General features: G+C 31.9%; 2 protein-coding genes across 3 annotated transcripts; one reads left to right on the plus strand and one right to left on the minus strand.

Annotated features, from left to right (window-relative positions):
- Positions 7,627–18,624, plus strand: LOC109361204 (pleiotropic drug resistance protein 2-like). Of its 2 annotated transcripts, none has more exons than XM_019606578.1 (21): positions 7,627–7,797; positions 7,978–8,331; positions 8,707–8,827; positions 9,363–9,451; positions 9,699–9,783; positions 11,376–11,666; positions 11,951–12,041; positions 12,161–13,061; positions 13,197–13,357; positions 13,498–13,601; positions 13,700–13,865; positions 14,116–14,250; positions 14,519–14,631; positions 15,089–15,421; positions 15,931–16,221; positions 16,320–16,403; positions 16,488–16,621; positions 16,732–16,959; positions 17,223–17,394; positions 17,494–17,748; positions 18,227–18,624. In XM_019606578.1, the coding sequence occupies exons 1-21, from the start codon at positions 7,712–7,714 to the stop codon at positions 18,494–18,496; spliced, it is 4,464 nt and encodes a 1,487-aa protein (XP_019462123.1). In that variant the 5' UTR covers positions 7,627–7,711; the 3' UTR covers positions 18,497–18,624. The 2 variants fall into 2 exon arrangements, with proteins under 2 accessions (XP_019462123.1, XP_019462124.1); XM_019606579.1 differs by having other exon boundaries at positions 7,669–7,774; positions 18,227–18,611.
- LOC109359338 lies at positions 19,379–21,346 on the minus strand. The gene is made up of 2 exons (XM_019603963.1): positions 20,738–21,346; positions 19,379–19,412 (listed from the first exon to the last, which is right to left on the minus strand). The coding sequence occupies exon 1, from the start codon at positions 21,272–21,274 to the stop codon at positions 20,807–20,809; it is 468 nt and encodes a 155-aa protein (XP_019459508.1). The 5' UTR covers positions 21,275–21,346; the 3' UTR covers positions 19,379–19,412; positions 20,738–20,806.

The following is a 24,851-nucleotide window of genomic DNA, read 5'->3' on the forward strand; positions in this document are numbered from 1 at the left end:
AACCCCATTTAATTTTTTAAAAATGGTAGTAGTATTAAATAGCAACATGCACTATTAATTAATTATTACTCCTTGACTATATCACTCAATACTTCCACATATAGCTGAAGATTAAGAAAAACTCTGCACTCCGTCAAACCGGATATATTTCATTGTTGTTATATTTGTTTTCAGTAGTTAGCCTATAATTAGTGTTAGTTTGGGTCATGAAGTTCAACAATTTCTAACAAGTATACTGTGCCAACTTGTTATTTTATTGTGCTTTAGTGTCCAAATTAACTTTAGGGAATGGAGTATCTCCTTACATAAGGAGATAAGTTATCTCCTTCCTACCAGTGAAATCATGACATGTGTCATGTTTCACCATTTTCTATAAAAATATTTTTAAAAATAATCAAAATAGCACACATGTCACATTTTTATTGGTTAGAGGAGATAAGTTATCTCCTTATATAAGGAGATACATTATTCTCTTAACTTTAACTACCAAAAGTTCAAATGTTAATTTCTAAGAGTCACTCTTATTGGAGGGACAGTCATACACTCTGAAAGAGATTAGTTTCCTACCATAGGTGAGAGGATACCTTTAGTTATACTAAAACCTGTCAACCAACAAGGCGTTGGTCTAGTGATGTAAGGCTCAATTGGATTCCCAAGATCGATGGTTCGATTCATGGGAACGGCACTTGTTGGGAATGACAGTCACGAATCATAAAAATGATTAGTTTCTTAGCCAAAAAGACAAAAGGATATATTTAGTATTACTAAAAAAAATCCTAAAACCTGTCCCACATATATGTATATATTATGTTGGTTTCCATCTACTCAATGTTACATTTGACTGTGAGATGTTTTATTAGCATGTTTATAGTATTATTATTTTTAGGGTCATGTCAACTTCAGTTCTCAAGGATGAGCAAAATGAATTAGATTAAGGTTAAATATATATCACTAAACTAAATATAATTGTTCTCGAAGTTATAATTTTTCCATTTTTCAATATAATGTTACCTTTTAAACCTTTTATATGGTTGAATATAGCATTCTACCTATTTTTATTGCAAATCAAATGCTTTCTTCAGCGGCAATCAACTTATTAAATCTCTCATTTATTAAATCTCTCATTTCTATTGGATTGTTACTCTCTAACACATTATAATTTATAACTTCACTTTAGTATATAGACATTTAGATATTATAAAAAATATTATCTTTTGTATGTTATTTGTCAATACTTTCATTGAGAACTATTATATTAAATTTGGTTGTGTGAAGTTCTTTATGATAAACAATTTATGTTAATTTTAGTTTTGTTGTAAATATATATTTTTTGGTAAAATTTAAATCTAATCAAATACACAATAATATAATACTTATTATCTATTTTTTATTATAAGTTATTTTTTTAAATTTTCATTTAGTGCTTATTACCAAACCAAAAGTCTCAAAAAAGATTAAAACATATAAGTAAAACGGGTAGCCTGAACCCATCAGGGTAAGCCCGGCCCAAACTCGGATTTATAATAGTCTGGTCAGGCTAAAAAGTCTAGATTTAATAAAAAGTACCTAAAATGATACCCAAGCCCTATAGATTTTTGGGCTTTAACAGGCTGGCCCGATCGGGCCCACCCATTTTGACAGCTATAGGTACAACCAATACCTCAAACACTAAAAGATTGAATCGGTTTATATTAAAAATTCTAAAAAAATTATAATATTATCTATCATTAGTTAATAAATTTATATTTTAAATTTAAAAACTATTAGAACTAATTAAACAACTAATAAAGAAGATATCATTACTATAAAATGTTACAAACAAGTTGAAAAAATAATAAAACAACGTACGCACTACCCCTGCAACAAAAAACCCACAATAAATTTAAAATTTAAGTAAACAACAAAGACTTTGCTATAAGATAAGCTAATAAATGATAAATATAATTATAAATAAGTTAAAATACTTAATTTTTTCTCACCTCAAAATGACTTTGTTTTGGTTGTTTCTAAAAAAGATAATTTTTTGATTGATTCGACATGCTATTAGAATAATTGATGATATTAGTTGATATTTGTAATCAATTTTACTAATCAAAACTAAAGTAGTTTTCTGTTGAAGTTTTAGTTTATCTTAGCCTTCTAGTTTGTTAGACTAGGTGACATGGCTTGTAATCCCTTCTATAAATAAAAGTTTGTTAAGTGTAATTAGATAACAAAAAAATAAATAGAATTCAATAAATTGAATCAGTTTCACAATTCTTTTCTCCTCTTATTCTTTGGTTTACTTTTCTTACACCGATATAGTTAGTGATGTTGACAACTAAAAAAAGTTCCATTTCTCATTTTCAGTAGCGGGTGATATAAATGGTGAGAATATGTGTAGTCCCAATAATAATGACACAGATAGAATAATTCCATTCCATTCATAGTTTCATAATTTTTAATCAACAAAACCCAACTGAAACTACAGCCTACAATTATTGTTGAATTGAAATATTGTATAATTTCTATTTGTTAGAGGTTCAATTTACTGTTATGTTTTAATACTTATGTTGGATGTTTGTTACGTAAAATATGTCTATATGTATTAAGTGAATTAGATATTTTTATGTAAAACCACTGAAATTTTATAAAAAGAATTAATATTTTTTTTTACTTTTAACTGAAAATAAGCAAACGGATGAACCAAATAGATCCAAAAACTATATATTTGGTTCAACTTTTTTCTATTTTTATACCATGGATCAGGGGTGAGCATGGCCGGGTTGGGACGGGTTAAGGTTTGTACTTACCCGACCCTAAATGTTGGTTGAGTCATTTTTTGAACATGGATCCGACCCTATACCCGAAGCTAACCCTACCCCTAAAATCGATTGAGTCAACTTTTAAACTTGACCCGATCCTAGACCAACTAAATAACATATATACTCATTTTAGATAAAATCTTCTCGATATTATTTATTATTATGAATATGTAATTTGAAATATAAAATGATATATGTATATATGATTAAAAATTTAGAGAATCAATAATATTTTCGACCAATAAAGTGTTATAATTTTCTACATATTTAAATAGAGACACATACAAATATGATGAGTGAGTGCTCATAGGACGGGTCGAGTTGGGTCATGTTTGGTCCCCACTCGGTCCTAAATATTGTTTGGTCTAATTTTTGAACCCGAACTCAGCTCTAAACCTAATGAGACCCGACACCATTAGAACAAGATCATAATTAGATCATACTGAGTGAATGGGTAGGGTCAGATCCTACTCACCCTTAACATGAATGATAATGAAATGAATTAAACGAAAATAAACCATCTTATTCTATTCGGTTTGGTTCCAAATTTTCATCTAAAACCGAATCTGGACCAAATCAGACTATCACACCTAAATGTATTTGCAACAATAATTATAATCTTCAACTCTCTTTTTTTAAACATTACTTCAAAGCTTTCCTAAATCCCAACAAAACAAAGGCTAGACACTTGACCACTAATATTGAATGTGCTTAATAGTAGGCGGATTCCACGGCTTACCCTCTTTAACCTAATTATAATTGGATTAATATATAATTGGGTTTTTATTGACTTTATGACCAGGTTTAGAACAATCCATATTTAGAGTCGGATAATGAATAAACATAACTCATCACATAGTCATTCATTATTCATATTTGTATGAGTAAATTCAATTTTATATAGAATAGTGATATTTCTTTGATTAAATAGATAGCACATGTTGTTTTTTTGGTACACTGCATTTTGTTGTAACAACTTATTTATTAATATAATTTAATATTTTTATTTGTGTTTCTTCAATTGTTTTTACTAGTTACTCAGGACTTTCGTACAAATGATGTATAATCACAATGTGTATATCATTTTATATATTAATGATTCTCTAAATTTTCATCTAATATATATATAAAAGAAGGGATATGCATTATATTTAATCGGATCTATCATCAAATTTGACATGTAAGTTAACTCACATTCAAGGTTAAATTAACCTTGTGTGTATAGAACCTTATTCAAATTCAATATTTAATTATTTAGATTCAATTAATATTTATGGCAGTCCAACTCATACTCACGTGAATATATCAGGGATAATATTACTTTTGGTACGCTTTATGTCACTTCCTATTTTTGACATAAAGAGTGGCATAAATTAAATTGAGAGACACTTAATGTCATCACCCCAATTCAATATTTGATTATTTAGATTCAATTAATATTTATGGCAGTCCAACTCATACTCACGTGAATTTATTAGAGATAATATTACTTTTGGTACGCTTTATGTCACTTCCTATTTTTGACATAAAGAGTGACATAAATTAAATTGAGAGACACTTAATGTCATCACCCCATAGTCAAGTGTTTTAGAATCATATTGTAGTTTCAAAAATGGTTTCAAAGAAGTGTTCCTCTCATCAATCACATATTTTTACTCCGAATGGTTTTCAAATCTTTTTATTCAAAATTACATACGTGATACGTGCAAGTTAAAAATAAATGTGCTAATTTGCTATTACAATTTTTTTATACTACCAAAAGTATCTTCACCTTTTCGGTAAGGAACTAATCTCTTTCGGGGTTCGTGACTTCTCTTTCAATAAGTATAGCTTTCAGGAATCGAACCTTAAACATTAAGAATATTTAAGATACAGTAGAACCTTACATTATTAGATCAATGCCTTGTTGGTTGTTCAATTACACTTGATTCTCTAATTTGTTATCCACTATAACAAATTCTTAGAAAACTTAAAACTTTAAAAATATTATAGCTATGAAATATAAATTGAGGCTTAATTCTTAGTATTTAATTATAGGAAAAAATATATACACTAACATTATAATAGGTTGTTACATTGTTAATGTATCATTGCGTATAAATATTTACAATATATTAGACTCTTAATTATAAGACAATTATATGTTTCTTTCAATAAAACTTGGTAAATTTTAATACTTTATACTTTTAATGTTACCTAATATTAAATGTATGTTTTGTAGTATCTATATCTATACTTCTATACTAATATTTATATCTATATTTATACTAATATAAAGAGAAAACATAAAATAACCACCCATAGAGTATTTTATGTTTCTCTATTTTATCTTTTATAACTTTTAATTTCATGTTTATCTATACTAATACTAATACTAATAAACATAAAATAACTACCCATGAAGTATTTTATGTTTCTCTATTTTAACTATATAACTTATAATTTCATGTTTATATAAATTTCTATAATCTATCCATATCTATATCTATATCTATACTTCTATACTATTAATAAAGCTAAAATAAATAATAACCACCATGACTTAATTTTTATATTCTAAATTTATCTTTTGTAAAATTTCTCATTAATAACTGATATAAACTTCCATATATTCCATTGCTTTCATTTTTTATATTAGTATATTATTAATCTTCCATACACTCTCTTATTTATATTAGTGTATTATTAATCTTCCATACACTCTCTTATTTATATTTTCATTCTCTACTGAGTTCATATATTGCATTTTTTATATTTAAATTGTTTTTCTTAAATAGTATAACATGAAGCTGATACATTATATATTTAAAAAAATATGAATGTGGGTCGATTGGCACAGAGTGCTGGTCGACACACTAATAGCAATAATGAGAGAAGTACACATTTTATTTGGTTTCGATATGTTTAGAAAATACTATTAGAAGCTTAGTAATGATTAAGATTATGAAAAATTTGAGGTTAGTCTACTTTCTAAAGGTGGATATAAGTGAAAAGTTAATAATAGGTGAAATAATTAAGAAAGATTTAGATGTATTTTAAGATAAAATATTATCATATAGTTTGATTCATATAAATGATTTCGACTGATGCATGATTGTTGGTATCATAGCTTGTTGGAATTAATTTAAACATTAATGAGATATTTACTTAAAAGACACTGTCATTAATATCGTACCAGTCATGATAATGGCATGTAGCAGTTCAACAACTTCAATTAGTGATTTGCTGTTTAAACTATATACCGATGAAATTATATATATTATACTATTATGATGTTGAAAAACTAATAAATAAGTTGATAAATACTTCCACTTACAACATTTGTTAAAACAAAATGTTTTCCAATTATAAACAAATGCACCGACCTTGTGTATATCCTCCACAACAACATTTTACTAAAATATAAGTCAATTTTTCATAAAAGTTGTAATTTTAAATAAAATATGATTGGTACGGTTTAAATGAAAATCAATCTGTATGACCAGTTGTAGCCAATTATAACGAATTTTGAGTGATATAATTGCATGATAGATATATTGTTGTGCCATGTGACATGTGTCCTATAATAAATATTAATGGTCCAAATTTAAATTAGTTTTAATAAAATAATATAAAATACGATTACAGTTTCATATTTCAGTACTAAACTCTTCAATATTGGAATTCATAACCATAATCTTTACATGAATCAGTGATACAAGACAACCAAAGTTAGTAAGACAGCTACTTCAGTGGTAACTGAACTCTGATGTTAGCCAAAAAGTAATAATAATATAGCTAAGACGTTACTTATTAAATGATACAGAAGAAGAAAATAGTCACATAAGTGTCACATAAAAATTTATCTTCTCTCACTTGAGACATCCAAGACGGCAAGACATTGCTGCAAAGGGAAATCAAGATTTTCTATTTCACATCCTTCAATCCTACTTCTCTTTATGGAGTTTTCACAAAATCAGTGAGTTATCTCAATATAGAGATTCCTAGTTATTACATATATAATTCACTAACTATTATCTATCTCATCTTTTCATTTTTCATATGTGAAAATCTATCTCATCTTTTCATTTTTCATATGTGAAATTCAACCAAGTAATTGGTATAGTGGTGTAAGGCTTCACTAGATCCTCACATAGACCAAAATTTAAAGAGTTTAATATCTGGGAACGACACTTGTTGGGAAAGACAGCTAGACACCCGAAAGTATACCATATATAACATGTATCCACTATCATATCCAATATGCTGATACACATTTTCTTGAAAATGCAGGATACAATACGTTTAGGGTACACATAAAATATGTACATAAAATCCACAAAACACAGTATACATATAATTATTATTATGAATTTCCAAATAAGGAACATATTTTATAGACATCACTGAATACAAAATGAAGTTCATATTATCATAAGATGATCAATCCCGATTCATTGACGATTAACATTATGCATGTGCATTTCTTATTCATTCTCTATGCAATACACATATTTTGTTTTATTTCTCTTGCTACAAGTCAACTTAGTAGATTGCATGTTATGTTTCTGTCTTCTACTTAGTTATTGTGTCATGTCTTTCTCTCGTTTAACATGATATTGTGTGATATTTTGGATATCTATGAGGTATCGGAAAAATATTTGAAGAGTATTAGAAAGTATCTAGAAAGTATTAGATTTATAAATTATTTATTTTTCTAAAATATAATTTTGATATGCTATGAATACATATCAATCAAGTATCGGAAAGTATCAATATCAAATACGTGTTGAATATTTCACGTGAAGGTTATTGAATTGTTGATGCTTTATAGACGATGGCGTTGGTTATACAAAAAAAATTGTAATTTTGGCTTAGAACATATAACACCAAATTATAATATGTACATTTAAAGTTGAGTACAATTCATGATATGGAGCTTTCTGGTTCCACAAAGCTTGAAACTTCCAGGCATATACATATACATTTTTGTGAGTATTTATCCATTTTTTATGTTCAAGTTCTTTGGTTCATTACGTTTATGAAGTATTAAGTTGTGGTTGCCATTGCATTTACCGCAATGCAATTGCCATGCCGTTGCGAGGACTCTGGAAAATGCAATATTATGTACGCGATTTAATACACATATGATTTTTCGTTCCTCAAATAAACACTCACACTTGGAACTACACAGGGGAGAACCAAAGGAAAAACCAGATTTGACTGTTATGGAAGCAGAATTAGTGGCTAGAGAGGATCTTTCAAGGTCAATAAGCTTAGAAGAGGGTGATTTGTTTCAGAGAAGTATAAGGGAAGTTGATGAAGAAGAGAATCTGAAATGGGTTGCTATAGAGAGGCTTCCAACATATGATAGGTTGAGGAAAGGAATATTGAGGCAAGTTCTAGATGATGGGAAAGTTAACTATCAAGAAGTTGATATCACTAAGCTTGGAGTGCAAGAAAAGAAGAATCTACTTGAGACTATACTGAGAATTGCTGAAGAGGACAATGAGAAGTTTCTCCATAAGATTAGGGACAGGATTGACAGGTTTTTACCCCTTCTTTTTCCTTTTGGTGTTGGTTTTGTATTAGCATTTTAAATCGGTATAGCGATATAGTTGGAGAGACTCGGAAACCCCCTTAATATTATATTGATAAGTATAATAAAGATTTGTTTGTGAATTGGTTTTCAGAAGTTAAGAAATGAAAGGGAAATGTTTAAGAGTTATTGAATACATTTGTAATAAGACTCTCCAATCTCGTATTTCTTTTCATTCCCCTCTAAAAAATCAATTCACAAATAGCCTCTAATAGTCCTAATTCAAGACCATTTTTTTTTATGTTTGATTTAATTTGATATATCGGATTAAATTATCGGTTTTGTGAATGAAAATGACTAATTGGCTTTTGATGTATATTGAAGGGCTGAAATTGAGATTCCCAAGATTGAAGTCCGGTTTGAAGATTTATCAGTTGAAGGGGATGCATATATTGGTACCAGGGCACTGCCAACACTGCTGAATGCTACCCTGAATACGGTAGAGGTATATTTTATCAAACAAAAACTTATTTTCTACAAGTACATATTTAGTTTCTATTAAAATAATTTTGAAGAAACAGCTCTTATGATGCGGATAGTTCACACAACCATAGTTACATGGTGAGCTGTACTAGTTCCTATATACAACACCAGATTCTATGTGTTATTGTGATATACAACACCTAATTCAGTGTTTCGTCATTTTTTATATTATTATTACAAGATTTTTTTTATAATAAACTCTATATACTGAACTTTGGTACACCTGAGTGCATGTTATGGCCATCAAACTAGAATTAATCCCATTAGCATTTGATCAATGAAAGAATAAAAAGAAGCATAATACTATAATCATTATTTACATTTTAAGAGGGGATGCAATATGAAGCAATCTTACATCCATTTTTTTCTTTTCCATTCTAGTTTTAGTTTTCTTACAAATATGTAGGTGAATATATTTTATGTGACATGTTTCCTGCCTTCTTTGAAATATAATGGCCAATTATCTTATGAATCTGATTCCTGGTTGTGGCTAATAGGGAGTTTTGGGATATGTCAAACTTTTACCTTCCAAGCAAAGGGTTATCAAGATTCTCAAAGATGTGAGTGGAATTGTGAAACCGTCAAGGTACATGAGATATGAAATGTTAATTCTCATTGTATGTCTACACTTTATAAAACAGCATTTAGGAGTGAAAAAAAGTAGAATAAAAAGATCACTCACAAGTAAATTTTATGACTCAAATATTTCTCTCTTCATTATCCTTTAAAATTCAACTCGCAAACCAACCCTGAAAAATATACCACTTGTATTTATGAATAAATGAGTTGATATTTTGGTAACTAGTTTTTGTTGTCTTTCTTTCTATTTCTAGAATGGCTTTACTTCTAGGGCCTCCAGGATCAGGGAAAACGACACTCCTGCAAGCACTTGCTGGGAAATTGGACCAAGATCTAAGGGTTGGTCACTCACCCTCTTTCTCTCTTTTAGCAATGATAAATTTATTATTATACAACAAAAAAGTTACTATTTAAATGTAGCTGATGCTTTTTCCTTTGGTTACAAGTTGCTCGCTAATGTTTTGAACTTTAATTAAGAGTTTGAGACTAAAAAATAATTTACAGAATAGGGCAAGCAAACATATTATGGTACAAAGTGACATACTAATTTTTATTTAATTATATTATTTGATATTACAATCTTTCATATGATTCCTTTAATAAATAAAGGGAATAAAATAGCAAGAGAGACTCGTGAGACCCTTCTCTTTATTTTTGAAAGGGTGGTACTAAAATGTTGGTTTCAAATAATGTGATACAAATCAAAGTGTATAATGAGAATTTAATATCTATACAATCTCTTTGTAAAGTTTTTTATACATACTTCTAAAGTTTTTTACATAGTAAATATATTTTTGTTTATTTATATGTGTAACTTGTTTAAGAATTAGTGTTAATTAAGATTATTAACATATGAATAATTGGTACAAAATACTTATTAATACATACTATAATTCCTAAAAGTATTTGTTAAATGACATTGAAGCCCTTGTAGGCTGAGCAAGCTCAATTATCAAATTATTATATATTTATTAATAAAGCGTTGATATAATAACATAAGACCATTAGATTCCAAGATAATCAAAAGGTTAATAATTTAATTTCTTATCCATAGGGTGTGAGAAGATATCCTTACGGTACTAAAACAAAATTATCTCATATTTAAGAAGTGTACATACCTGGGAATTTTATTAAATATATATATGAACTATATAGAAAACTTGTTAAATAGTGATTATTTGTTTTGAATTAATAAACATAATCGAGAGGGAATGAAGGAATTTATTCCCCTCTAAGCATACACTGACACAGTCATGATGATGAGTATGTGTTAGGAACCCTGAGAGAAAATAAAAATTGATAGAAACTGAGAGGGAATGAACTAATTTATGGAACACTTGAAACTAGAATGAAGAAGAAAGGGACAAAGCCTTTTAGGTTTCCCATTCCCCCTTATTTATTTATTTATCTGTATGATCCCCTCTAACTACAGCTTTATCTGTTTCTGCATTCCTTTTATTCTTCCAACTTCAAACCAATTACCCCTTTTAGAGATGGTTTGTAAGTTGAGTTTTAGAGGAAAATGAAGGGAAAGTGATGAGTTCAGAACCATTATTTCATGTCACAAGTCTTTCCTTTGTCTCGAAAGTCCATCTCGCAAACGAACTCTTACACTTTTACCCTTCTGTCCTAAGACTCCTAACAGCATGTTCATAATCATGGCGACTATTATTTGCATTTCAAGCCACTTAATAATGGATTACGCTTCATAATTCTGGATATGGGCCAATCCTAGTCTAAACAATTTACTTAAAAAACATAGTTATCATGCATATCAGTGCACTGTACACAAGTCATTTATGACAAGACTTTCGTTACAATGAACTAATTCAGTATGCAGTATATGGTGTGAGTGAATGATACAACCATGTAACTATGCTTGAGAACATAAATTTCAACACATAACTCTGCATTGGAAAATTTATCAACAGGTATCAGGAAGAGTGACTTACTGTGGCCATGAATTATCAGAGTTTGTTCCTCAAAGAACATGTGCTTATATTAGTCAGCATGATCTTCACCATGGAGAAATGACAGTGAGAGAGACACTGGACTTCGCCGGACGCTGCTTGGGAGTTGGAACATGGTATGATTTACTAGAAGAACTGTCAAGAAGGGAACTAGTACATGGTATTAAACCAGATCCTGAGATAGATGCTTTCATGAAAGCCATGGCAATAGAAGGTCAAGAAACAAGTCTTGTTACAGATTATATTCTCAAGGTTTGGAGCAGCTATTTCTGTTTAATCATTTGCTTCTTAAGTAACATGATGCTTTTGTCTATGCAAATTTATTTCATTTCCAATTTAGTCTCCAATTCAAATTATGTGTGCCATTAAGTGCAAGTGTGGACTGGTTTAGAATTTGCAGTTGCACCCTTCAAACTATAGTACATGGTTTTATAAAACGTACACATGTTTGGTAAAATCCATTTTCATTGATTTGTGACAGAATTTACTATACATGCTACTTTTTTCTTATCTAATTTACTGAGCTAAATAAATAGATTCTTGGAATGGAAATATGTGCTGATATTTTGGTTGGAGATGAAATGAGAAGGGGCATATCTGGTGGACAAAAGAAGCGTTTAACTACTGGTATGTGAACTGGAAATTTCAAGTTAAGCAATACTTTTAGTATGTAACTTACATTTTCTGTGCAGAATCACCTATTTTGTCATTACTCATAAGCAGTGACTTCAATATACTGAATTCAGGTGAGATGCTAGTAGGACCAGCAAAAGCTTTCTTTATGGATGAAATTTCAACTGGTTTGGATAGTTCCACAACCTTCCAAATTGTCAGTTTTATGAGGCAGATGGTCCATATCATGGATGTTACCATGATAATATCACTTCTGCAACCTGCACCAGAAACATATAACCTTTTTGATGACATAATATTACTTTCAGAAGGTGAGATTGTCTATCAAGGTCCCCGTGAGAGTGTTCTGGACTTCTTCGAAAGCTTAGGCTTCAAATGCCCAGAAAGGAAAGGAGTTGCAGATTTTCTACAGGAGGTAACATCCAGAAAGGACCAAGAACAGTACTGGTTCAGAAGGGACATACCTTACCAATATGTCAGTGTGCCTGAGTTTGTAGCCCACTTCAACAATTTCAGCATCGGTCAACAACTTTCTGAAGAGCTTCGAGTATCGTTTGATCCTTCGAAAGCTCATCGTGCTGCATTAGTTAAAGAAAAGTATGGAATCTCACAATGGGAACTCTTCAAGGCATGCTTTTCAAGAGAATGGCTGTTGATGAAGCGCAACTCTTTCGTATATATATTTAAGACTTTTCAGATCACTATCATGTCTATAATAACGACGACAGTATTTTTAAGAACAGAAATGAAGCATGGTCAACTTCAAGATGGAGGAAAATATTATGGTGCACTCTTCTTCAGTCTCATCAATATAATGTTCAACGGAACCGCAGAGCTTGCGTTGACTCTTATTAGTCTTCCGGTTTTCTTCAAGCAAAGAGATTTCATGTTTTATCCAGCATGGGCATTTGCGTTGCCCATCTGGGTCCTCAGAGTTCCTATCTCTTTATTGGAGTCAGGATTATGGGTCATCCTTACTTATCATACTATTGGCTTTGCTCCTGCAGCTAGCAGGTAAGAAAGTGCAATTTGTATAAAGTGTATTTGTCAAGAACACAGAAATGAGTTAATTAGTATACTCTTCTATCGTTATTTAGTTTTAGTGTTGAACAAATTTTTTTCAATGATGTACCCAAACACCGCTTACAGGTTTTTTGGTCAATTGTTGGCATTCTTCTGTGTGAATCAAATGGCTTTAGCTCTTTTTCGCTTTCTTGCTGCAATTGGAAGAACAAAAGTTTTGGCAACAACACTTGCTTCCCTTGCAATCTTACTTGTTTTTGTCCTAAGTGGATTTATTGTTTCAAGAGGTAACACTGGCATTTTCTCATTATACCATATGACTATACTCACATAAAAGTATTCGTATTAAATGAAATTTTCCATTCTTCATGTTAGTAAATGTTTTTTCATATAATCTAATGAAGGTAATCTCTCTCTCCTTTTACAGATGATATTGAGCCATGGATGATATGGGGCTATTATGTATCACCTATGATGTATGGACAAAATGCAATAACCATCAATGAGTTCCTAGACAAAAGATGGAGTGCTGTAAGATCTTATAGATGCGGAGATAATTATTGGTCTTCAATATTTATTTATAGCATTGCTTCATTAGTATTTTGTTGCTGATTCTTCACTTTTCACAGCCTAATACTGATCCAAGAATTCCTGAACCCACTGTTGGGAAGGCTCTTCTCAGGGCCAGAGGCATGTATACAGAAGAATATTGGTACTGGATATCTATTGGAGCTCTTATAGGCTTTTCTCTACTTTTCAATGTTGCTTTCATTCTGGCTCTAACTTATTTAAACCGTAAGTTTCCATTCTAATCTTTCTTTGACCCACAGCTATAAGATTTTGTTTCTTAAATTGTTCTTAAGCCTTTTTTGGTAGAAGTTTTAATAGAGAAGATAAGTATAGAGGAAGAGAGAAATATACCAATTACAAAGATAACAAGAAGGGAAGATAACCAAATCGAGAAAGCGAAGCTACCAGTCTTGCTGCATAGCAGACAGTGACATCTGAAAAACTCAATCTGATAATGTTTTAAATTAAATTGCAGCATTGGGAAATTCTAAATCTATTGTAGTGGAAGAGAAAGACAAAAGCAAAGGCATAACTGCATCATCCTCAATGAAAGAAATGACAACAGGAACTACAGGGCAGAGTTCAGTTTCAGTTTCTGAATGGTTTGAAGGTAACCTTAGCTTTTTCTCTGCATATAAATAGTAAAACAGATACCCTTGATGAGATCATGAGCAACATAATGTTGAATTATTATATAAATCATGGTATGCTTCTAGTCAGAAGAAATGTAACTTCTGTACTTGAAAAAAGTTTACCTTTGTTTCAAGTGTACCACATCTTGAAACACTGAAGTGACCTTTACATTTTTAGTTTTAACATTGTGCAATTTACTCATATCCCTCTTGGAAATAACATAAAGATGATTTTAATTATTACAGGAATTGATATAAAATCAGGAGAGATTGCAAAATCTAAGAGGGGAATGGTGTTGCCCTTTCCATCTCTGTCACTTGCTTTTGAAAATGTGAATTACTACATTGATATGCCAATGGTAAATTCCAATATCCTATTGACCCTTTGTAATCACATCCCTGTATTACTCTCTTCTGATACAATTTTATATAATGAAGTTTTATATCATATGCTTTCACATTTGTATTTTTCTGGCTATTCTAAACATCTGAACTTTTTTTATGCACTCACAATTGTAACTCAACTTCCATGGTAGTTCTATATTAGGCATAAAAAGAATATACAAACACACACATACATATATTTATGACTTGTGCATAATCAGTTTATTTTGATCATTATTGAAAGACAGGTGAAAACATTTGGAACATAGGAAAGAACTAATTGCTGAAAGAACATCAAAATTAGTTTTCATATAGCTGTTTTCTAAAATAAAATCATATAACTTGAACACTAAATTCAAAATTATTTTGAAATTATATTATGGAATCAAAGCTCCAAATGTTCAAAATGTAATTTCGGTGATTTATTATCAGGAAATGAAGAAAAAAGGAGTTGAAGAGAGTAGACTCCAACTACTAAGAGATATAAATGGTGCTTTCAGACCTGGAATTTTAACTGCATTAGTTGGTGTAAGTGGTGCTGGAAAAACCACGTTGATGGATGTGCTTGCAGGAAGAAAAACTAATGGTTATATTGAAGGAAGCATCAGCGTTTCTGGTTACCCAAAGAACCAAGCAACTTTTGCTCGGATTAGTGGCTATTGTGAACAAAATGATATCCATTCTCCAAATGTTACAGTCTATGAATCTCTTATGTTTTCTTCTTGGCTGCGCCTCGGTAGGGAGGTTAAGAAAGAAACACGGAAGGTATGTTTTATTCTAACCAATTCTCATGTTAAACATCCTTTTGCAGATTCTTGTCTCTGTCTATTTGAAATATGTATCTGCCCCCTAGGTCTGAATCTTGACAATGATCTATTGATCTAGTGCACCTTCTTTTGCTTCACGGACAAGCATGGATAGTGAGATCATGGTTTCAAAATTTGTTAGCTTAAGGTTGTAACCAACATTGTAATTTCTATCAGTAGATATATAACCAACAATTCTACAATTGTTTTATTTTGTTGTAATTGATTATAAAATATAGTTTATGATCTTTAGCATTACAGTTTCTCTTTCCGGAAAAAAAAAATCGGTGAAGAGAAAGGAAATACATGGCAAGATGATAAAGAACTCTCATTTTTATTTATGAAAAATAACAACGAATCCTCATAAAAGAAAGAAAGATGAAGAAAACTTGACAAAGCAAAACACCAGATCAAGAGGTTTCTTCAGAATTGTACTTAAATTTTACTACTCTACTTTCTATTTTATAGATGTTCATTGAGGAGGTTATGGAGTTGGTTGAACTACACCCATTTAGGAGTTTTATAGTAGGCCTTCCAGGAATAAGTGGCTTGACAACTGAACAGAGAAAGAGGCTTACCATCGCTGTAGAATTGGTTGCAAATCCTTCCATTATCTTTATGGATGAGCCAACAACCGGTGTTGATGCAAGAGCTGCAGCAGTTGTTATGCGTACTGTCAGAAATACAGTGGATACGGGGCGAACTGTTGTATGCACAATTCATCAACCAAGCATTGACATATTTGAAGCTTTTGATGAGGTATATATGAATAACAAGAATTTTTAAATGACATTGTTTTTCGTTTAAAAAAGCTTTGAAGGCACCATACTCACTCTTCAATTACATCTTGCCTTCAGCTGCTTTTGATGAAGAAAGGTGGACAAGTGATATATGGCGGTCCCCTTGGTCGAAATTCTCAGAACCTTATAGAGTACTTTGAAGTAAATTTTCTACCTGAATAATGTATGAATTCTTGAATCATTAAGATGCCAGTATTCTTACTAAATGTGTATAATATTTTTCAGGCTATTACGGGAGTTCCTAAGATTAAAGAGGGATATAATCCGGCCACATGGATGTTGGATATCACTACTCCAGAATTTGAATCTCAGCTTGATATAGACTTTGCTGAATTATACACCAAGTCAGATCTTTACCTGTAAGGCCACTCAGTCATATTCCCAGAGATCAACCTGCTTATTTTTACCCATTTTATCTGAAATTGTTTATGAATATTTACTTGTCCTGACTTTTACAACACTTTTCCAGAAAGAATCAAGAACTTATTAAGGAACTAAGCACACCAGTACCTGGAACAAAGGAACTTTACTTTCCAGATAAGTACTCCCAATCCTTTGTTACTCAATGCAAAGCTTGCTTCTGGAAACAGCGCCGCTCATATTGGAGGAATCCAGAGTATAATGCCATCAGATTCTTCATCACAATAGTTATTGGTGTCTTCTTTGGACTAATATTCTGGAATAAAGGAGATAAGACGTAAGTCTTGAAGTTATTTGGATATAATCATCCTTAGCTAGAATATATAGAAACAGTAAACATCATCCTTGATAAATTAAGAAAATAGAAGGATTAAAAAGAATCATTTTGGTAATCTTTTTAGCTGCATGCCTAAATAAGAACTCTTCCTTTCCTTATCTGAAAAAATGCAATCCGCAATTTCTTTATCAGCGTGTTCATGAAAAATATTATTTGAGTCAAAATTGTATACACTAGGTGCCGACGAAATATTATGTTTGCAGGGAAAATGAACAAGACCTGTTGAATCTCCTTGGAGCTATGTATGCAGCTGTTATTTTCCTTGGAACCTCCAACACTAGCACCGTGCAACCTGTTGTTGCAACAGAAAGAACAGTTTTCTACCGTGAAAGAGCAGCCGGAATGTACTCAGAACTGCCTTATGCATTTGGTCAGGTAAAACAAGTTGATCTCTTCACTTCGAGCAAGATAAAACCGTTTAACAGACAAACTTAGCAAAATAAAAAAATTCATTAAGTAACTATTACCTTGCAGGTAGCAATTGAAGTAATATATGTTGCCATCCAGAGTCTGGCTTATAGCATTATCCTGTACTGGATGATTGGTTTCGAACCACGTGTTGACAATTTCTTGTGGTTCTATTACTTCATATTCATGTGCTTTTTGTACTTCACACTTTATGGAATGATGACTGTAGCTCTGACTCCAAGCCATCAAGTTGCTGCAATTGTTATGTCTTTCTTCATCAGTTTCTGGAACCTGTTCTCTGGTTTTATCATAGTAAAAATGGTATGTGTATCATAGCAATGTTCATTTGTACCCTGGGATTAACAAAATGGATAGTGCATATTAGCTTGCACTATTCAATTAATGGAGAGTGTTTCACAATCTCTCAAAATTAGAAAGGATAGAAGTCTTGTTTAGCACTGGCTAGTATTGACTAGAAGTACTCATCCAGTAAATAATCACCCGGGGTAGATAGGAATACTTCAGACTGCTTCCTGGTTGGGGTCCAATCCATGGATCATTGTCGGCAACCAGAGTCACTCATTTGAAAATACTTTTGATTATTTATACGAAAGCGTGATTTGAACAATTGATTTTGACAACTTCTCGAGACAATGATAATGCACACGCACTTCACGTATAAACTATCAAGTATCGCGAGAAGTTGTATTAAAACAATTGTTTAAATAATACTTCTCTAATCTAACTCCATAATTTAATACCATGTTCTAAAACCATGAATTGCTTTTGACATTTGCAGCAAATTCCAATATGGTGGAGGTGGTATTATTGGGCATCTCCTGTGTCTTGGACTCTAAATGGCCTGGTGACATCTTTGGTGGGTGACAAGAATGATCCAATAGAGGTTCTTGGTTATAAACCAATGACAGTAAAAGAATACCTTGAGAGGCACTTGGGTTTTGAACATGGCTTCCTTGGAGTTGTTGCAGTTACTCACATTGCTTTTGCCCTTCTCTTCCTTTTTGTATTTGCATATGGCATCAAGTTCCTAAATTTCCAAAAAAGATAAGAATCACAGAGGAATGGATATGGAAAGTGCTGTAAAAAGGGCACTGAGTAGATTTAACAATAGAACAAATGTACACAACCTATATCTTGGAGTTAATGTCTTGTTAAATCTTCAATTTGGCTATTTAATCTTCAATAGAGAAATTTATTTATTATTATTAAATGCCTACAGGTTTTACTATATGCAACTGTAATTGTTGCCCTTATTTTGTGATTTCAGAAGGTTTTGCTAATGTTTTAAGCTTATAGTTCTCCTCAATTATGACAAAGGCAATATACCTGCAATCGTAATTGTGTCCATAATTTAAAACATGTGTGGGTACTGGTATTCGAAAATCAAATCGATCCCGGAAGTTTACATAAATGATATGATTGTCAAATCCACCTCAACTAGAGACCACATCAAAGATATGAATGAGATATTCATCCAAATTACGAATAACAATATGTTTTTGAAGCCTACTAAATGCACGTTTGGTTCACAAGCAGAGAAATTTCCAGGATTTATGCAGACCTGCTGAGGCATCAAAGCAAATACAGATAAATGTTGGATGTTCTCCAAATGAAGAGCCTCAACACCCGCAACAAGATCCAATGACTAAAAGGAAGGAGGCATGTTAAGAAATAAGTCTAACATTGTCTGTTTTATTCTCTTAGGCATTGTTTAAATACCTGTTCGGCTACTAATCTCATTAGCGATTGATTTTGAGATGAAACTTTAACACCAATAAGACAAATTCTGCACAAACCAGTATTACTAGTAGGAATGATTAAATAGTGCATAGAACTCTCATAATATGGCACCACTTACTAACCATGAAAAACCATCAAAGCCTAGGTCAGTTATTGAAACAACATACTTAAAAATGATTAACCAGTTTGTTAAACAGTTACACAAGAGATTCAAATCATGCAATGGTGTATATTGTATTAATTCTTTGGCACTCCACTGTTTTTGGTCAGCACCTATATGTGGATCTCAATCAGTTTCCAACCTGATACTAACTAGGAAGTGAAGTTTTTTTGGTACTACCAAGACTATCCCCTCATCTTATGAGTAAGGAACTAATCTCTTTCGGAGTGTGTGATTGTCCCTCCGATCATGTGTCACTCGAATGAATTGAAGCTTGATTACTCATGGTTTTACTCATATTGCTGACCGTGGCAACTAAACTCTAGTTTATCAAGAACCAAACATTGTTCTATCTTTTGATTAGCCGTTTATATGAATTGCAATGATAAAATAAGGTACCTATTAAATTTGATGCTTGACTCAACATACAACCCTCCCAATGTTTTATACATTCTAGCATAAGGGTTACTAAAGATGACTCATTCTTAAATAGTTTTTAGTTATGGTAATTAGGATTAGTTTTACTTTAAATGGTAACTTGGGTTTCAAGCAATTACTAATTTCTCCATTGTATAAATTCTCTACACTTTGCCTTTGTGCAAAGTTAATTCCAATAATGAAAGTTCAATAGATTTTCTTCTCCTTTTGCTCTTTCAATTTTCTTCTTTTCTTTCTTGTTGAATTACCAAGAAATTAAAATGGTATCATAGCAATTAATTATCCCTTCTCATAGCTTCTGCGGCTCATTCAGAAGGTTCTAGCATTGGTTTTAAGGAGGAACACAAACCCATTTTCATGGGTTCTTTTTATTACAAAACAAAGGTCATAGTTGAGGAGCTATTGAAAGAATGAGAGTGTATGCACCCTTAGGGCTTGCATGCCAATTTCATTAGACCTGAGTAATCCATACAATTTCATCACCAATATTTCTTACTACAATAAGGTAGTTAACATTCCAAACAACATGGCTATTTTGGATGCACTTCTGCCATTTTAGCCCAAGTTATTAGTTTCTAGTAGTAAAAGAGGTTAGTTGGTTAGTTAGTTTAAATGTTAAAGTAGTTAGTTTTTTCTTCCTTTTATAAAAAGATTTCATTTTAACTATTCAAAATTCAATTCATTCATTCAATTCAAAGAATGAATTTCACATCTACTTCTTGCTTTTTGATTCTTAATATGGTATCAGAGCGACAATTATTATTATTCATCATTTATAATCAAATCATCAACTTCTATACTCTTTGCATTCAAGATGCTTTAACAAAGTACAAATACAAAACATGAAAGTATGAAACACATTCCAAAAACATGATCATTCAAACACACTTTAAAAATGGTTTTAAACAATTACACAACAAAACCTAATCATGAAATGGTGTATATTGCATTTATTCTTTTGCACTCCACTGTTATTAGCCAGCACCTACACTGATCTTAATCAGAATGTAGTGAATGATTTTAAGACTTAGAAGCTTCTTTCTCTTTCTTCTTTCCTTGCTTTTCTGCCTTATGATGGTGGCTTTGAGGCTCAGTGAAGAAATCTGAGATATCCATATGCACACCAGGATCATTGGCACTGTAACTACCACCAAGCATGATTGAGTTGTTAATGGCCTGAAAATTGCTATTAACATAGGTGTTCAATGCTTCAACCTCATCATCATCATCATCATGAGAAGAGTTACCATATTTTTCATCTATTTCACTTCTCATTGTTGCACCATTGTTGGTTCCTGCAAGGGTGATCATGCTCAAGCCATGTTCATCATCATTCTCCAAATGCTGGTTTGTTGAGCCTTGCTTCTGAAAACCTGTGACACCATGAGTGATGGCAAAGACCATGTCCCTTATCTCTTTACCTAGTTGTTGCTTATGCTTTTCACCTTCAGCAGATGCATGGTGACTTGGTTTTACTGGTGAAGGCATTTTCTTCAAAGTGAATGAATGAATGGTTATGAAGATTGGTACTTTATTGCACTAGTTGTGGTGTTTTGGGTTGGTTGAGTTCAATGTGAATTTTTTGGTGTGTTTATTATATAAGGGAGCAACAAGGGCTTTAGCTTAATTCATGCGAGGAATAAAGTTAGTAGAATGACTTGAATGGAAATAAAAGAATATTTGGTTTGTTATAATCAGCAGAAAAAGATTGCTTGGCAAAGGGTTAACCTATTATGCTTCAGTAGTTGCTTAAAGGCAAAGACTACTACATGGAAACACTATGCGCCCAAGCTAATTTTATCTGCAAGTTAAAGGCTTTAATTCAACACATGATAACAAAAAAGAAAGAAATGGATTATTAAAGCTCTTTCTCCTAAAAAGTTGATCGTATTTTAGGGACATGTTGTTCCACTTTTTGTACAACTTCATGTATCATTAACTCTAATTTGTCGAAAAAATATATTTAAGTTAAAATTGTAATTATCAAATATTTTTCTGGTCAATCACATCTTCTGACATATGGAGTAACACACAGCTATGAGACAACAGATGTGCTCCTGTATTTTATTGTAACCTTGCTTTGGTTGAATAGAGAAAGAGAGGAAACAACTTGAGAGGAGAGAATTTGTAGAGAAAGTGGATTTCTTCATGAGGAAGCGTGAAATGACAAAATCAACACTTTAACCACTTTATATAATATTATTATTTATTTTTACACACACTTTTTTCATTTTTAGCTTGTGAATATATTTTTTTTATTTTTTAGTGTGTGAATTTTTTTTCATTCAATAATCCATATCTACAAATTCTCTTATCTTTATCTTATCTTTCTCTCATGCCAAACAATATAAAAATCTACTTCATTTTTTATATTTTTCTTTCTCATTTCTATCTTTATTCATTCTTTATCCTCTATGGTTTTCTACTCTTCAACCAAACAAAATCTTAGTGTCTACAACTTTTCTTTACTGTAATTAACTTTAAAATGTTCAAAAGTTTTGATTTTCATCTATGACATTAAGAAATTTTCAATAAGTGTTGATGTTGTTAGAACTTTAGAAAGGAAGACAATGAAACTGAGAGTAGAAGAAGAGATAAAGTATAGGATGAGAATGAATGATTGTATTGAATGTGAGGAATTCAACTAACTATAACAAAGATACATTGCATTCTATTTATAGTAAGCCTTTTTAACTACCAACTAACTTTGAATTAACTACCTTCTACATTTGGTAAATCCTAACAACTTTACCAACTTACATTTATATACTTGAACTTTGTATTTCTACTATTCCCCCCTAATTCAAGTATCTAGGTGTTTCAACACCTATTCCTCTCCTTAACTTCACAAATCTTTCTGGTTTTAATGCCTTAGTGAAACCATCTGCAAGTTGTATATCAGTTTTGCAATGCACAACCTCAAGCTTTCCTCTGTTCACCATGTTTCTTAGAAAGTGGAATCTCACCTCTATATGCTTGCTTCTACCATGGCTTACTGAGTTCTTTGATAGATTAATGGATGAGATATTGTCTATCAAGAGTTGTAGAGGTATTTTCACTTTTGTTTTCATCTCTTTAAGCAATTCTTCCAACCATACAAATTGGCATCCAACATAACATCCTGAGATGTATTCTGCTTCACAAATTGACAAAACAATGACTTCTTGCTTCTTGGAGCACCATGAGATGGGAGCTTCATTCAATAGGAATATGTAACCAGATGTGCTCTTCCTTTCAACTAGATCACCACCATAGTCTGAATATGCAAAGCCAAGTAATTCAAGAGTAGGTTTCTGTTTTCTTGTTGGAAACATGATTCGATAATCTGATGTGCCTCAAGATTCTTTTAGCATCCAACATGGGAATTTTATTTGGTTTGCACATAAACCTGCTCACTAGACCCGCTATTGCATAAGAACTTTAGTTATCCAACTATTTGTTTAAACATAGTCTCATTTACTGCTTCACCGTCCTCATCTCTTGTTAGTTTCAGATTGGTTTCAGTAGGGGTGCCTGTTGTGTTGCAAGAGTTCATATTGAGATACACTCCATGCTCAACTGAACACTTTTGGAAGTAGCTTAGCCTCCCTAGGCCAGTTATATCAAATTCAGATTTCATAGTCCTCTTGAATTCTTCATTTCCTTCTGGATTTGATCCAGTTACAAGTAGATCATCAACACATAAACAAATGATTAGCAACTCTCCTTGTCTTCCTTCTTTGACATACACTCCATGCTCAACTGAACATTTTTGGAAGCTGAGTTTGTCTAGGAATGGGTCTATTCTTCTGTTCTAGGCCATGGGTGCTTGTTTCAGGCCATACAAAGCCTTGTTTAGTTTATAAACTAGATGCTTCTTTCCATTGGTTATGAAGCCTGGAGGTTGTTGTACATAGACTTTTACATCAAGCTGAAATAAAGTCCAGTTTCTTGCACAAGCAATTGTAATAACCAATCTGATAGTCTCAATTCTAGCCACAAGAGCAAACACTTCTATATAGTCTAAGCCTTGTTTTTGTAGAAATCATTTTGCAACCAATCTGGCCTTGTATTTGGAGATTGATCCATCAGGATTTATCTTCTGCTTAAAGATCCACTTCACCCCTATTTGATGTTTGTCTCTTGGTAGCTCAATTAGACTCCATCTTTCATTCCTTTCAATGGATTTGATTTCTTCATCCATTGCTTCCTTCCACACCTTCTGTATTAGATCATCAATTTCATCTATGGGTAATGCCTATGCCATCAGTGCCAGGTGAATCAGATCTCTTTCTTCATTTATCTGATCATCAGTGTGCACTTCATAGTCACTAAATCTGATAGGTCTTGTGTTAGGTATCAGTGGACAAAACACAAGGTGACAGCTTCTTAAAATTCTCTAATCAAAGCAGGGTATATATTTCCCTTTAATTCCAGAAAAGTGACAGCTTCTTGCGCTTGCATGCCTTGCGGAAATTCAAAATTTTGTTCCGCCATCCAGATTAAATCGGCATAGCTAATATAAATTGGTTTCCTGCCCTGAAACTTTGACAACCGAGTCTCCTACAATATGAGAGAGTAGTATGGGTCTCCATGATCCTGCCTCACACTTGGATTCGAAGATGAAGCAATAGGAGCCCTTCGTGTGTGTTGCGTAGTTGTCTTAATCCTTTTTGAATGACCTCTTTCTATTTTGATCGCAAAACCATGAGAATTGAGAGGTGAAGGAGGATTTTGGGAGGAACCTAAACTTAGGGTTTAGAATTGGGGAAAATGGGGTTTTTGGAAAATTTGAGAAGTAAAGGGATGAAATGAAGTGCAATGTGGGTAGAGGGTGAAGTTTAATATTCTTTTAAGCTAAGAATTCAGATTGTGTTGTTGTCTCTGAGATTTAGAGAGAAAATGGGATAGAGAGGATTTAAAAAAATGCCAAAAAACATTGTTGTTTCTACTTTATATGATGCCATTAATCGATAAAGAGTTGTACTTAATCGATTAATCATAGTTAAAATTCCAGATTTTCAGAAAAATAAGCTCAGGTAATCGATTAAGATGAGACATTAATCGATTAAATTTCATGAAAAAT

The sequence above is a fragment of the Lupinus angustifolius genome, chromosome LG11 (assembly GCF_001865875.1).
Source record: "Lupinus angustifolius cultivar Tanjil chromosome LG11, LupAngTanjil_v1.0, whole genome shotgun sequence".
NCBI classification, from domain to species: domain Eukaryota; kingdom Viridiplantae; phylum Streptophyta; class Magnoliopsida; order Fabales; family Fabaceae; genus Lupinus; species Lupinus angustifolius.

Excerpts from the sequence above, each read along its gene's own strand:
- LOC109361204 (XM_019606578.1), top strand. The coding sequence starts at position 7,712 with ATGATATGGAGCTTTCTGGTTCCACAAAGCTTGAAACTTCCAGGCATA. Across the intron at positions 14,251-14,518 it reads AGTTTCTGAATGGTTTGAAG|GAATTGATATAAAATCAGGA; the intron begins GTAACCTTAGCT and ends TAATTATTACAG. Across the intron at positions 16,404-16,487 it reads ACCTTATAGAGTACTTTGAA|GCTATTACGGGAGTTCCTAA; the intron begins GTAAATTTTCTA and ends AATATTTTTCAG.
- LOC109359338 (XM_019603963.1), bottom strand. The coding sequence starts at position 21,274 with ATGCCTTCACCAGTAAAACCAAGTCACCATGCATCTGCTGAAGGTGAA.